Source organism: Pipistrellus kuhlii, unplaced genomic scaffold (assembly GCF_014108245.1).
Source record: "Pipistrellus kuhlii isolate mPipKuh1 unplaced genomic scaffold, mPipKuh1.p scaffold_m20_p_3, whole genome shotgun sequence".
In the NCBI taxonomy this organism is placed as follows: Eukaryota; Metazoa; Chordata; class Mammalia; order Chiroptera; family Vespertilionidae; genus Pipistrellus; species Pipistrellus kuhlii.
The window spans coordinates 27,953,346-27,969,235 of NW_023425529.1; the positions used below are offsets into that span (position 1 = coordinate 27,953,346).

At 38.8% G+C, this 15,890-nt stretch overlaps 1 protein-coding gene across 1 annotated transcript in view; it reads left to right on the forward strand.

The window, feature by feature from the left end:
* Positions 1-2,833: 2,833 nt before the first annotated feature.
* The window catches only part of IRAG2 (inositol 1,4,5-triphosphate receptor associated 2), an 83,321-nt gene continuing 70,264 nt past the window's right edge, over positions 2,834-15,890 (forward strand). The window contains exons 1-4 of the mRNA XM_036455507.1: positions 2,834-3,401; positions 5,234-5,305; positions 10,538-10,616; positions 12,174-12,332. Of these exons, the coding sequence (XP_036311400.1) occupies positions 2,834-3,401; positions 5,234-5,305; positions 10,538-10,616; positions 12,174-12,332 (878 nt within the window). The remainder of the gene's footprint in view (positions 3,402-5,233; positions 5,306-10,537; positions 10,617-12,173; positions 12,333-15,890) is intronic.

Sequence of the window (15,890 nt, forward strand, 5' to 3'; positions counted from 1 at the left end):
TGGAACTGAACTCACAATATCTTCAAGGTATGCCTGTGCACAGAGACATATATATATATATACATATATATATATATATATATATATACACACACACATATTTACATACATTGATTAAGGGTTTTGCCTTAATTAAATCACCAAGTGGAATTCATTTAGGTGAAAGTTTTGCCTGAATTTCCTAATTAAAAATTGAATGATTGTTCAAGTAAATGACCTAATTTAAAGTTTGTAAGTTCAATGTTTAAGAAACAACTGTTAGTAAAGGGAGAGCATTGTAAATGGCTGGTAAAAGAAATATGATAAAATCGTCAACATAACTTTTTTTTTAGTTTGAGTTTGATTCAGGCTTTTCAAAGATCTTTTTGAATCTGCTGACTTTTTCAAGGATTCTATTTTTTCTATATCTGTCTATAGCATATGTTTTTCTTTGCAAAGAAACTCAGCTATTTTTTTAGTGAATGAAGGCTATGGGTGTTGAAAAATGCAATGATCTTATGTTTGTCTGTAAATTCCTAAAAAAATATGAAATGCTGTCTATACTGTACACACATGGTGAATTTATTCTAACCTATTGACTACTTCTTGGGAAGTCAGGACAAATGTAGATTTCTATAAGTTTCAAAGAGTGCAGAACTCTTTGAGGTTAATGTTGAATGCAGCAGTTACATCACAGGTGGAAATGGGATGTGTATTAAGTAACCTAAGTTTAGGTAAGAAACAAATCAAACTTGTTTTATGCTGCCATGCACCAGAGAGTTTTCATTATTGCTTTGTGGCTTTTAGTTATTGCTTTATAGTTTTATATCAGGGAGATGTTTGAAAATTATTGATTCAAGAGCTTTTACTGCAACAACAAAGCAATTCAGGCAATAATAACAACATAACTCCAATTGTAGAAATTAGAATGAGTCATAGTTCAATCAGTAGGATAAATCATATTAAGTAGGTGAAAAATCGGTTTGGATAATCTCTAACATTCTTTTATATTACATTTAGCTGATGGGAATCCAGATGAGATTTATGGTTCTACTTTTCAATTTTCTGTCTATAACCATGGATTTAGCAAACAATATGTATAGCACAGTGCATGACACATAATAGATGCCCTCAATTTTTTTCTATCTTCACTGTCAAACCAGAATAACCCCTTCTTATATGTTCTCATAGTCCCTGGCACCTTTTTTCCCCAGTGTGCAATTATTTATGTGCAGGCTTTTGGGTTGCTAGATTTAGATAACAAAATATAAGATATGCAGTGAAATTTTAATTTCAGATGAACAACAAATAATTTTTCCATATAAGTTTTTCCTATGCAACTTTTGTGATATACTTATGATAAAAGAATAGCCATTGTTTATTTGAAATTCAAATTTTATTGGGCATCCTGGATTTAATCTGGTGATCCTGCTGACTTACTTGCTCATATCTGCATCTCCCAAAGAGTACAAGTTTTAGGAGAGCATTTGCCCATCATTGTACCTCCAGTATCTGCATAGGGTTTTGCACTCTTTATATATAATACTAAATAAGTATTGGTTGAATGCCTAGAGGGATGAATGATACAGAGTGCCAAAATAAGAATTCTTGCCATTGAGGTTTCTACAAGTGTATTATCTCTACGTAGCAATTATTGAATCAACTACTGGTAAAATGAATAAATAAGGAGGAAATTTCTTTAAAAGAGAAACTCCAAGCAACTGATTCTGCTGGTACAATTACCTTTCAGTTTTTAATTTCCAGTGAGTATTTTTTTCCAGACAGTTATTGCACAAATTAAGGTAGACTTGTATTTTTAAGTGTTAGGCTGATTGCAGCTAATCTAAAACTAAAGCTGAAAAAGAGGCCTGGACAGGACAGATAGGAGATGTTTCCAGGCCCTATATGGAGAAAGTAGCACAAATTTTGAAATTTTTATCATCGCATTGTACTTATTGGACTCCCACAAATGCTCTGCTCTATATTAGAAAAAGCAAAACAAGTGAATCTTGTAAAGTTCTGTTAGCTCATGAGTGTACTCTTTATAAGGTTTAGTTTATAAACTGTGGAGCAGACTCACTTAGGTGAGTTATGGAAGTTCAGAAAACAGATGGTAGGAGAAAAATGCCTTGGAAAAGCAAATAGATATGTGTGTCCTATATGCTAGGAACACTTTTAAAAAATTACCTTTATTGTTGAGAGGATTACAGATGTCCCTCCTGTCCTCCTCTCACTGACCCTCTCCACCCTACCCCCACCACAGTCTTCACTGCACTATTGCCTGTGTCCATGGTTATACCTACATGCATATAAGTGTTTTGTTTAATCTCTTCCTATTCCCCACCCCTTCTCTGTGAGATTTATCAGTCTGTCCCATGCTTCGTGGTTTCTGGATCTACACTAAGTGGTCAGATTATTATGCTCTCTGAACGCATAATAATCTGGCCACTCAGTGTATATCCTATATAATAAAAGGCTAATATGCAAATTGTCCCCTTGACCAGTTCAACCAGCAGGCAGGCCAGCCAATTGCCCATGTTCCCTCCCTCTGGCCAGGCTGGCCAGACCCCACCCATGCATGAATTCATGCACTGGAGCCTCTAATATATATGTTATACATAATATGTTAACTTAATATTTTCTAGAAATTTGAGTGCCGAAGTTGAACTCATGGAAAGTTGTTTAAAGCAACTGTTTAAGGACAGTTATTTAAAGATGTCTTGATCCCTCCAAAGCTGACTTAAGAATAAGTAGCCCATCGCTAAACTGTAGTTAGCAATGCTGACTTTAAGACACATGTCTGCTTCTGCCTATACTTTAGCCATTTTGTCCACAGAAGGTGAGGATGTCAGCGATGGCCTCTACAATGAAGGGCAGTGAGAGGCGCCATAACCCAGTGGAGAGCATCTGTAGGAAAATCAGAGCCATCCAAAAGAGGGAAGAGCTTTCCAATCAGAGTCAACAGATGATCAAGTACCAATCCGGTAATTTTGATAGGCCACAGGATAACAGCAGGAAGGACTTTGAAGGGATACTGAAGAAAACCGCTGCGGCTCACATTCTTACACCCAACACGCACTTCTCAGCTTCTGAGAAAGAAGATGCGCTCATCTCATCTCCCCAAACAGGGTCTCCGAGAACCCCATCCGTCTCTCAGCTCAGCTCCCCTGAGAATGCAACCTACTCCACCCTCAAGCGTTCTGAAAACGTCTCAAGGCTATCACAGAGCTCTCAGAATGACCCATCGCTGGCATCACAGACCAGAATGCGGAAGTCCTTCTCTAGCAAGGATTTGAATTACTATGAGATCGAAAATCACTTTCGTATCTTAAAACTTGACTTTGATTCCACCTCTGATCAAAGCTCTGAAATTTTTACTCCTCGGGACTCAGTGGTAAAAAAATTGTCTCTGAATGAAGATGGTAAATATTCACCTTTTAATGTTCTTTCAATAAAGCAATAAACATATTGCTTTTAGGATACCTAAACTAAAACACACACACACACACACACACACACACACACACACACACACACACACCAATTCACATTATTAAAGCTTGGATAGAAACATCTATCTTTCCCTATTTAATTTTTTTTCTGTCTTAAAAGAAGATTTTATATGTAAATTGTATTTTCTATGATTTCAAGTGAAAACCTCATACAAATTCTAGGTTGTATTTATAATCATAATTGTTGGTATTTCTCTACTGACCTGAAAACAAACTTTCTCCAGGGCAAATGAGAATGTCATGATGGGAATACATAGAGCCAGGGGAGTTAAAATTCATATAGTTCCCATGTGCCTTGCTAAAAACTAGCATTTTAGCATTTTAAAAGTAACTAATTAATTAATTAAGTTAGTTATTTTGTGAGAATAAAACATGTAAAAAGAAAGTGTGGATTCCTGGTACAGCCAATAAGTCAGGCCAGAGGGGAATGTAAACTTTGCAGGCCAATTTCAATAGAAATTTCTGGAACTCCACTTAGGGCAGTGGTTCTCAACCTTTCTAATGCTGCTACTCTTTTAATACAGTTCCTCATGTTGTGGTGACCCCCTAAACATTAAATAAATTTCATTGCTACTTCATAACTGTAATTTTGCTACTGTTATGAATTGAGACCCACAGAATGAGAACTGTTGCTGTAGATCCTAAGACCATCGGAAAACACAGATATTTACATTACAATTCATTAACAGTAGCAAAATTATAGTTATTAAAGGACTGAGGCAATAGAGAGGTTGAGAATCACTGGCTTAGGGCAGTGGTCGGCAAACTGTGGCTCATGAGCCACATGTGGCTTTCGAGCCTCCAGCCGAGCCGAGGTTTGCAGCTCTGTTGACTGAATTTGCCTCACTGACTAGACCACATGTGTCAAACACAAGGCCCGCGGGCCAAATCCGTCCCGCCAGGCCTTGCAATGTGGCCCGCACCGCGCTGTCATCACTGCACTCCGCTGCATTTCCATCACAATGACAGTTTATGACTGTTCAGTAAACCATTTGGCCCGCAATTTAGGCTGGATTTTAGATTTTGGCCCCTTCTCTGATTGAGTTCGACACCCCTAGACTAGACTCTCAATTCCAATAATTACAGGTTATTGTTGTTCCTTGTGATTAAGCCCTAGGGCAGTGGTGAGCAAACTCATTAGTTAACGGAGCCAAATATCAACAGTACAACGATTGAAATTTCTTTTGAGAGCCAAATTTTTTAAACTTAAGCTATATAGGTAGGTATTAACTTAATTAGGGTGCTCCTAAACTGGCCTTTGCTAAAAACTAAAGGGGCCAAAGAGCTGCATGTGGCTCGAGAGCCGCAGTTTGCCAACCAGGGCCCTAGGAGATTGCTTACAGAGTCCATTATATGAAAGGCACTGAAAAACAAAATAGTGAAAAAGCAGTGTAAAGTGACATACATTCTGTATAGCTAAGTTTCTTCTTTCCCTCTACTTTTCTATTTGTGATACTACTTGCTTTTTCACAGAGTTCTTTTAATATTAAAAAAAAAACCACCTCATTTCCCTCTCATTCATCTATCATTTTATCCTACTTTTAGAAAACAAAAAAGAAAAAGGGAATAATAGACCTTACAAGTCCACTCTTTTGCCTGGCCTATTTAAGTAACCAGTACTATGTGTTGCTGTTTATTTAAATGTTTTCTTTATTAAAATTAAAAAAAAATAGTTAATCATTGTAGCCCAGAAAAGCATTTTTGGATTTCATCTAATATGATGGCAACCAGACACAGATGATTAACGGGTATTAACAGGACCTGTGAAGAGTTCTTCACACGTGTTTTTCATGCATGTGACACAAACTGCAGCGGTAAGTTGAAAATTACCTGCTGAAATGTTTGTGGTTTTCATCAAGTCCTTGTACTTTCTACTGTGAGAGAAAGGAAAATGGCTTACCTGTGGTGCCCTGTGGACCTATCTCCACACACGAGGTGGCTGCAACCTAATTTGAGAGTAAGATGGCTATTAAGGTATTGGTTGTGTCTTTATAATTTCTTTGTGTGTTTTTTGCATGTTTTACCAATGTTTTGAATTATTTTATTGAGCTTACCAACTAATTACAAGCTCCAATTATTGATGGAACTAATGACATGTCATAGGTGTTGCCACGGAAGAAATACTTCATAATGTATAAAACCACATACACATTTAGCTCAAAATTTTTAATTTTAGATTTTTACTTCTGCTTTCTTAAAATATCTGCAAGTAATTTTTAGTACATGAATGATTCATACTCATTGTAGAAAATTTATAGTATGTAGGTAAGCAAAAAGGAAGGGAAAAACCATCAGTAGTCCTATTTCCTTAAGTGACCATTGTTAGTGATTTGTTTTATAACCTTCAACCATTTCCTCTTTCAATATAGTTTTGTTTTATTTGGAATATATTTATACTAGAGGCCTGGTGCACAAAATTCATGTGTGTGTGTGTGTGTGTGTGTGTGTGTGTGTGTGTGTGTCCCTCAGCCCAACTTGCACCACCTCCAGTCTGGGACATCCCTCTCACAATCCAGGACTGCTGGCTCCCAACCACTCACCTGCCTGCCTGCCTGATTGCCTCTAATGACTTCTACCTGCCAGTCTGATCACCTCCTAACTGCTCCCCTGCCAGCCTGGTTGCCCCTATTTGCCCTCCCCTGCTGGCCTGGTCACACCCAACTATCTGCCCCTGCAGGCCTGGTCGCCTTCAACTGCCCTCCCCTGCTGGCCTGGTCACCCCTAACTGCCCTCCCTGCCAGCTTGGTCACTCCTAACTGCTCTCCCTTGCCAGCCTGGTAACACCCAACTATCCACCCCTACAGGCCTGGTTACCTTCAACTGCCCTCCCCTGCTGGCCTGGCCCCCCCTCAACTGCCCTCCCTGCAGCCTGGTTGCTCCCAACTGCCCTCTCCTGCTGGCCTAGTTGCCCCTAACTGCCCTCCCCTGCTGGCCATCTTGCAGCAGCCATCTTGTTTGTTGGAGTGATGGTCAATCTGCGTATTACCTCTTTATTATATAAGATACTCTTAACCCATATTTCAAAACTAATATGCCTTTTCTCTTCCTAAGGCTCAATAAGAATTGTCAAAGTAATAGATTACCTCAGACAAATAACTTGTCAAGATTCTAAAGATGGTGGCTTTGAGGAGCTATGGAACATGCTTGATCCTGACAGGAGAGGCCTGCATGTGGATCTGGAAACTTTCCATGCCATCATGAAAGAATGGATGGCTTGCCGTAGAATCAAATGGCCCTCAGCTGAAAACATTTTCAGGTTGTTTTAACAACTTATTACGATCACTGTTTTCTTTGTGGATGGAAATATTGTGATCTGGTGCTTCTCACACTTGAGCATGCATTGAAATCACCTGAACAATCTTGTACCTGATTGCTGGCCAATGCCCCTACCCCATCCCTGGCATGATTCAGTAGGTCTGGGGTGAAGCCTGATAATTTGCATTTCTGTGTTTCCTGGTGATGCTGATGCTGGGCACTCTTTGAGTACCTACTATGTTAACTATGTTATTTTTGATAATATTTATTTTTTGTGATTAGGGGGCAGCACATATTATGTTCTCAAAAAGAATTGAGCTGACATAGGAGTCAAGCAAATTACTGATAATGACTACCAAATCTCCAAATGCACTTACACTCAGAGTGAACATCCTTTTGAGGTCAGTAGGGTTGTTTAGGCAGTAAGTATAACTTAGAAGCCTTGGATATAGGGACGCTAAAGGGAAAAGAAAAATATAGTGGGATAGAAAAAAATTATGAAGAATGACACCATGATCTCAGATGCTCCTGGTGGATACTGGAGAAGAGTCACCTTCACAGGAAATTCCTGTGGCTTTTACTCAGCCACCAAACTTTAGCTATCAACTGATAGGTACTAGGGATTTACTTAAAGAAAACTTCAAGCTCAGAGAGTGGTAAAACTTGCTAGATTTCACATAAGGTTAAGATGTATCGATGACTTAAGACAGTGGTCGGCAAACTGCGGCTTGCGAGTCACATGTGGCTCATGAGCCGTGGTTTGCTGCTCTGTTGACTAATGGCTTTGCTGACCATTGCCGTAGGGAAAAAAACTTAAAAAAACATTTTAATTTACTAATGTCTAATCTGACGTCAAAACTTCTGGGTAAGGATAATGCCTTACAGCAGTGGTTGGCAAACTCAGTTAACAGAGCAGCAAACTGCAGTTTGCCAGCCGCAGTTTGCCAACCACTGACTTAAGAAAAGATTACCAAAATTGGTGTTTGACATACGTGAGTTAATCATGAACGCAAGATAAATATATAAAAACTAGAGGCCCGGTGCACAAAATACATGCATGGGAAGGGGAGCTCCCTTAGCTCAGTTTGCACTCTCTCCAATCTGGAAGCCCTCAGGACCTCTGGCTCCTAAACGCTCACCTGTCTGCCAGCCTGATCTCCCTAACTGCTCTCTCCTGCTGGCCTGATTACCCTAATTGCTCTCCCCTGCATGCCTGATCACCTCTAACCGCCTCTGCCTCTAACATCCTCTGCTTTGGCCCTGCCTACATGGCTTTGTTGGGAAGGATTTCTAGAAGAACATCTGGAAGTTCATCTGAAAGATGTTCAGTCTAATTAGCATATTACTCTTTTATTAATATGGATGCCACCTTGTCCTAAAAATGCAGGTTGTTCCCAAGTTTTCCTATCGTGGAAGGGGAGGTTGCAGTAACATCCTGGGTTCTGACCAGGGCTTATGTGCTTGTGCTTTATCGCAGCAGATGTGATTCCTAGTAGAAGACTCTTAGACGTACCTTGAACATTTCTATCGAATTCACCAAATCATCATCCAAAAATGTTGAACCATTTTAAAATCCCACCATCAACCATGCATGTGCCTTCTGTCCCACTTGGATGCTAATATCATTGATTTCTCCCTAAAAGCTTCCCTACCATCAGCCAGGATTGCTTGGTACTTGAGCCAGCCTCAGTGTTCAGCTGGGGACTTGATTTCCTGAGATAGAATTAGGGGGAGGAAAATAGTTTTCCTCTACCTTTCTGAGTTCTTAGTGGAGGCCCTTGTAATGAAAGACAGATCACCAAGAGAAAAACAAAAGTTCATTAACATGTGTACCTTGTGTATATGTGGGAGATCTCAGGGGAAAATGAGTAACTCCTCAAGATGGCTTAGAATGCAGATTTATATACCTTCTTCCTAGGGAAAGGGGACGGGAGATATAGGCCTCTTAGAGTAGAGTAAATGATATTTAGGAAAGATGAATGGTGGTGGAGGGAAATAGTTTGTAACAAAGTTTGGGTGTGATGTCAACTTCTACTCTCCTGTACTATGATAGTAGTCAGTTTTCTCTGCCTGATGACACTTCTCCCATCCAGGGGACCTATGACATTTAAGCTCCTTTGGGGGGGTCCGATTTTAGGCAGATCAGGAGACTTCAGTGATAGCCTCTGCATACATTTGCTGTTTTTCAAGTATCTGCAGCTCAAGATCATCAATATAATAACACAGCAAATGTTGGGGTGGCAAGTTCTCTGACTTTTAGAATAAACCCAACAAAAGCTTGTTTCCTCTCTCAGATGATTTGCCACAGTAGCATTATTCCCTGGAGTCAGTATTCTGACTAGACCTTCCTGGCAGTTGTCATAACATACCCTGTGCTTGTAGAAAGGTGTGGGCCACATCACTAAATAAACCAGGGCCAGTTTTCTTAACTTGTGGAAATAGAGATAAAGTTATGATAGTTTATCTCCCTTTCTACAGGGTTTTTGTGAGTTTATGTCTCCTCTGCCCCCACCCCCTCCCACCCCCCAGCAGTCCTACCAACATGGTGGCAGGTCTTGGGGCTGCTGGCTATTGGCCTCCCTGCGGGTTTGTGTCCCTGATCAGGTCCCTGCAGCCCCAGTGCCACCATGGGGGGGGGGGGGGGTTCTGGGGCTGCTGAGTGCTAGCCATCTGGCCATTATGGACATAGCCAATTTGTTGGGTCATTTGCATATTCACTCCTATTGGCCGGTAGCATAGCGGAGTGATGATCAATTTGCATTTTTCTCTTTTATTAGTGTAGATATCTAATCTTACTAGTAATCAAAGAAATGCAAATAAAGACATTTTCTCCCATTGATTTAGCAAAGCTATAAAAGAATCACTCTCTCTCATGTTGTCAGAGCAGGTGGAGAATTAAGCCCATCCTCATACATTATTGGTAGTAGTGCAGGTTGGTATAGTTTTTTTAATGAGCAATTTAGAAATGCATATAAACCCTTAAAATATGTGATATATTCAAGCTAGTAATGTAAATTTAAGAAAAAGAACCAATTATGTACTCTAATATATGTGTAGAATGCTGTTTTTGATAGTGATAAATATAAGCAACCTAAATATTTAAAAACAGAGTTGAACAAATAGATTATAATAGTTTAATACTCTATAATTTTAATCACTCAGAATTATGATTAGATAAATATTTGACAAGAGAAATATTCATATATATGCATGTATTTCAAGTAATAGGCAGTTAATTCATATATGCAGTGTAATCCCATATTTGTAAAAAAAATATGCATAGGAAAAAGTTGAAAAGAATATATTCCAAAATCATTATATTGTCCATGATAGTTTTAACTTTTCTCTTTTTTGTGTGAATTTTCTTATTTTCTTTTCCATGTTAAATTAAAAGATTATGGAAGGTGAAAGGAATGAATGCTATACATTTCTTTTCTATTACCCTATTTAAGCACCTTTTAGTTACTGAATGAATAGAGTTTTTAAAATCCAGAAACAAACACCTGAATAGGAAAGTACAGAGTACATCTGAAAAGGTAGCTAAGCTTTGTTCTGGCAAAGACTAGTTCATTGGTTTTAGCTGTTGTTGTTGTTTGTTGTTGTTTGTTTGTTTTGCTACAGTGAGGGAGTAAATAGTGGACCAGGCAGCATCATGAATGATTCTACTCTTTACCAGGACAGAATAAAATCAGGGAGAGCATGTATGTATGGGTTTTCTTGCGATTGTTCTGCCACTTTCTTGTGGTTTGGAGAAGTGGGTTTCTCATTAATCTCTCTTGTATGTGTTTCAGTTAAGATGCTCACAGATATAACGGAGTCTGCATCAGGGAACTTCGAGGCTTTGGGCGGAGACATGTCTAGAGGAATCTTGTAAGCATTCATAGCTGTAATGCTTTCTCACATGCCCCAAGATTTATTATTTATTTTATAGATTTATGTATTTTACTTATGATGAAGTCACTTAGCCCTTTTTGTGTGTGTGGCAGTGCTGCCACCATTTATTTTTAACTATTAACTATTCTATTTGAATTGCATTAGAACTGGTAAAACTAGTTCTGATATGAGACATAAATGAACATTTCCTCACTTATGAAACCCTTCTCCTTCATTGACATCATGTGTTTTTCATGGAAAACAAGTCTTATTTGAAGTAGAGTTATGACATTGACTTTTAGCTCTTTAGTGGGTTATTTTTAAAAAATATATTTATTATAGAAAGTATTAAATATGTCTCACCCCTCCCCCCCCCATCCCTTCTAGCCCATCCCCATCCCCTGCCCCAGGCCTTCACCACCCTATTGTCTGTATCCATGGGTTATGCATATATGCATACAACTTCTTTGTTTGAGGGACTTTTTTTTATTATTGTTTAAGGTATTACAAATAGTAGTACATATGTCTCCCTTTATTCCCCCATTGACCTCTCCCCCCACCCCTGGCTTCTCCTACTCCCCAGCACTTGCCCTCACTCCCATCCCCCGAATGTCTTGTGTCTATTGGTTGTGCTTATATGCATACATATAAGTCCTTCAGTTGATCTCTTACCCCTTCAACCCTCCCCTGCCTTCCTGCTATAGTTTGACAGTCTGTTCGATGCTTCTTTGCCTCTATTTTTGTTCAACAGTTTATAATGTTTTTTATATTCCACAAATGAGTGAGATCATGTGGTAAGGTACTATTTTTAAAGCACATCTTAAAAAGAAAAGCTGTTTTTTGGCTAAATGTGTTTTTAGATATTAGGGAGAGATGATGCTGTCTCTCCCTTAGTTTACCTTCACCACTTCAGATTTCATCATGCAAAAGGTGGTTTAAAATCCTTCTACCCAAACTTTGCTAAGACCTGTGGTAAGATAGCAAAGAAGAAGAGGAGACCTGGGACTCCATGAAATATGCAATCCAAACTTTCATGGGATTTGTGATCTAATATTGATGGTGAGAGATACACCTGCAAACATTAAAAAGCTGTAGAAAATATTAGGGAACATGAACATTAAGTTGAGAGGAATAAGATACAAATGTAAAACTCCAGGAACTATTTCTTAGTTAAAGGCCTATTAAAACCTGCCTTTATCCCTTGACTGAGAGAGCAATATGTCCATTTATTTCAAGATCTTCCATAACACAGGCAAAAATAGGAACTCGCCAGTGTATATGGATACAAAAGTTGGGAGTGAAGTGGAAAGAAATAAACAAAAACTGTGCAAGTTGATGCATACTTGACAATTTTAGACTAATCTTTGATGCTATAAGGGATGCTTGAATGAATATTTATTGTATAAATAAACTCAATTAATGAGGATAGAAGATGATAAAGTAGAAAATCTTGCAGGAATATTTAAACCTGTTAGGGCTTAACTCTATGCCTTATTTTGGTTGGAAGGCATTAGACATGTTGAAGATTATCTATTCTCTTTATTTCCTCAGCAGAGAGATGTCTGGCTTGATTACCTATCTAGAAGAGCTGCATTTCAACAAGCAGAAATTGGAGGAGGAAAATAATCAGCTCAAGTTGGCATTGGAAGCCTTGGAAGAAGCTAACAGCCAGTTATCGGAGGACTGTACTGAACTGCGCCTGCAGATAAAAAGGTGAGCCCGCGAGGAGTACTGCTGTGGGGTGCAGCATGCTAGCATTTTTACTTTAAAAAATATGCTTTTTATTGAGATATAGTTTCCATAGCACAGAATTTACCGATTGAAACTGTACAATTCAGTGTTTGTTTTTTGGTATATTCACAAATAGTGCAACCATCATCATGATCTAATTCCAGAACAAAAAGATCTAATTCCTCCCAAAAGAAATCCCATATGAAATAGCAGTCACTCCCCAGTACCCGCTTCAATCTGTACCTTGCAACTACTAGTCTATTTTCTGTCTCCATGGACTTGCCTTTTCTAGTTATTTCATATAAATGGGATCATACATGTCCTTTGTGACTGGCTCCTTTCACTTAGTATAATGTTTTCAAGGTTCATCCATGTTGTAGCCTATACCAGTACTTCATTCCTTTCCTATGGGTGAAAAACCATCCACGGTATGGATATATGCCATTTTGTTTATTCATTTTTCAGAGGGTGGACTCTGGGGTTATTTCCACTTTCGACTCTCATGAACATTGCTGCTATGAACATCTGTGCACCGGTTTTTGTGTGGACATGTTTTTAGTTCTTTGAGGTCTATACCTAGGAGTGGACTTGCTGGGTAGTAACCTATAGTTGGAATTTTGAGGAGCTGACAAACCGTTCTCCAAAGCATCTGTACCGTTTTATTTTTCCATGAGCCACTTCTGTCAGTTCTTTTCCGGCAATGATGTTCTCTAAGTCACTCAAGGTCGAGTTCTCTATGGAACATCATTACACCAAAGGGTGAGGTGTGGACCTATCCTAAGAAGTTCTGTGGTTTTGTTGCACCCTTATTCTATGCTAAGTATTAGGAGGGATTTGTTGATGAGTTAGATTTAAAATGTGCCCTCAGGGTACCATTACTCCAGAGCAGTGGTCGGCAAAATGTGGCTCGTGAGCCACATGAGGCTCTTTGGCCCCTTGAGTGTGGCTCTTCCGCAAAATACCATGGCCTGGGTGAGCCTATTTTGAAGAAGTGGCATTAGAAGAAGTTTAAGTTTTAAAAAAAATTGGTTCTCAAAAGAAATTTCAGTCATTGTACTGTTGATATTTGGCTCTGTTGACTTATGAGTTTGCCGACCACTGCCCCAGAGGGATGATAAAAAAGTTCCTGACCTTCACTTAAGTTGGAAAGGCCTAAAGCACCTAGGAGATGAACCAGATAGTGTCCTACACTGGTGAAGTGGGTTGCAGGAAGATGCTTGAGCATCAGGAAAAAAAAAGCAACAGGTTCTCACGGATTGTGTTTAAGATGCAGGTGCTAATATTCTGAACAGAAAGTTTTAAGTTAACTTTAAAATACGGTAGAGCATTTTGACCATGGACACATATCCTCACAATTTTTGACCAGCCATTCCAGCTTCCAAACCAAAGTATAAATGTTAAAAATATGCTTACCTCAGGCTCTTTCCATTCCACATTTGATTTATGTATTATTTATGTGAAATATAAGTATTTAAAGTTGATTTTAAAAACAACTATACATTGGGTGAACGTGTCGTTTAGGGCTTTTGGTTGTATCACATTTCTTTACTGCTGACTCTAGTTAATTGAAGCAGTAAAGAAATGTGTTAGAAGGAAACTAGATTCTTCACAGAAGGACAGAAAGGCTTGAGAATCAAGATGAGCATCGAGAATGCCAATGTCGACAAAATTAAGCTTTTTGTCCTTCACTTTTCTCCTTCCCCTAATCCTTCAGAAAGGGCCTCTGTTTCCTTTCAGCACTCACAGTCTATTTTTGATATTGTATGGGTGTCTTGTTGTAGTATATTTTATCTTCTATATGAACTGCCCCTTGTTCACAGGAACTTAATCTCACCCACCCTGGTTACCCCAGTGCTTAGGAAAATGTCTGCCACAGATAGCTCTCCCATCCTTACAGTTGCCTGCCTGCAAGCCAGAAATCTTTGTCTCCTTTTTCTTCCTCAGCCTTGACTTCTAAATCAAATAGCAAGGCCTGTTCAATGGACCTACTTTATGTTTCTCAAATAGATTGACTCCTTTTCATTCCTATATCTGCCACTTAGTTCAAGTCAGCATTACCTTTCTCCTGGATCATGACAGCAACCTCCTGATTAGGTTCCTTGCCTTTTCCAAAAGTGTCACACCTAGGGGAATAAATGCTCTTCCTAAAAGCCTGTCTGACTACTTTATGCCTCTGCCCTAAACACTGCAATGGAGCCCTGACACATTCAGGATAAAAATCTAAATTCTTTCATCTAGTTTGCAAAGCCTTTCATGGTGGAGCCTCTGTTGCCTTGTTTCTACTTTTCATTTTCCACTCTAGGTTCTAACAATACCTATCTGCTTGCAGCCCCCCAGTGAGCTTCTGTTCTCTTCCTCCTTCCCTCTTCTTCTTTCTCGTGATCTGAACTATCTGCCTTTAGCACAATGTCTGCAGAAACTTGGGTTCATTCCAACATTGGTTCTAGTCACACTGTGTTGTAATGATGATTGTCTGTTTACCCCACTAGACCATACATTCCAGGAGGGTAGAGTTCTCATGACTGGGTTTACTTTTTTCTTCTCTAGTATCTTAGCATAATGCCTGGTACAGAGTTGAAGCTCAATAAATACATGTTGAATGACTAGTGTAATTCTTTAACAAGGCACACATTGTACCTTCTTTGAGACCCTGCTCAGAAAACAGTTTATAACCTAGTGGGAGCACAACTAGGTAATTCCATGACATGGATGACCATAATATATTTAATAAGCTTTCTTAGTTGGACATTTAACTAAGTTTTCAGTGCTTTGTTACTGTAAATGATGCTATAATAAACCTTTAAAATAAAATACAAGATGTCCCCAAAATTGTATACTAGTACATACTTTGAATGATTATAAAGTCAGTGTTTATTAACATACAGTTCATTTTCAAAATTTAAAATAATCTACAAAAATGAATAACTTTTTTGTCAATGCCTGTTCTCAAACTGATGACCATTCTGATGCAGGCACTGCTGATAACGCGAAGCAATGGAATTACAAACATCAAGAACCATTTCGTTCGGTATCTGTGTGCCCCCAATTCATCGACTGTTGTTGGTTTTGTACTGTAAATGTTATCTTTTATGTATCCCCATTTTTAAAAAAGTCTAGTGGCACTTTAGGATACATTTTATTTGTTCAAAGCTTAGTTTGGCTTCACCCATTATTTCAAAGTAGTTAAACTTGAAAAGGAGTGAAAAGTGAGTTATCAGCTATTGAAGTGTGTATACATTTCAGTTGTCATCTCCTTGACTAGTGTTCATCTGTACAAGGGCAGGGCTTTGTCTCTTTTGTCTACCATCACGAGCCCTTTGCAGGGTACAGCACCTAGAACATGCTATTATTGAATAAATATTTGTGGAATTGCACTAATCATTATTACATATTTTAGTAGAAGGAAAGAACTGTGGGATTCAGCCAATGAGGATTTCAAAGGGAGTCTCCAAGTCTTTATCTTTGGGAATATGTTTTTATTTTCCTTCTATCACTTTCCCTCCACCATCCTGCTCCCCAATCCCTTTCTTTACCAAAGAC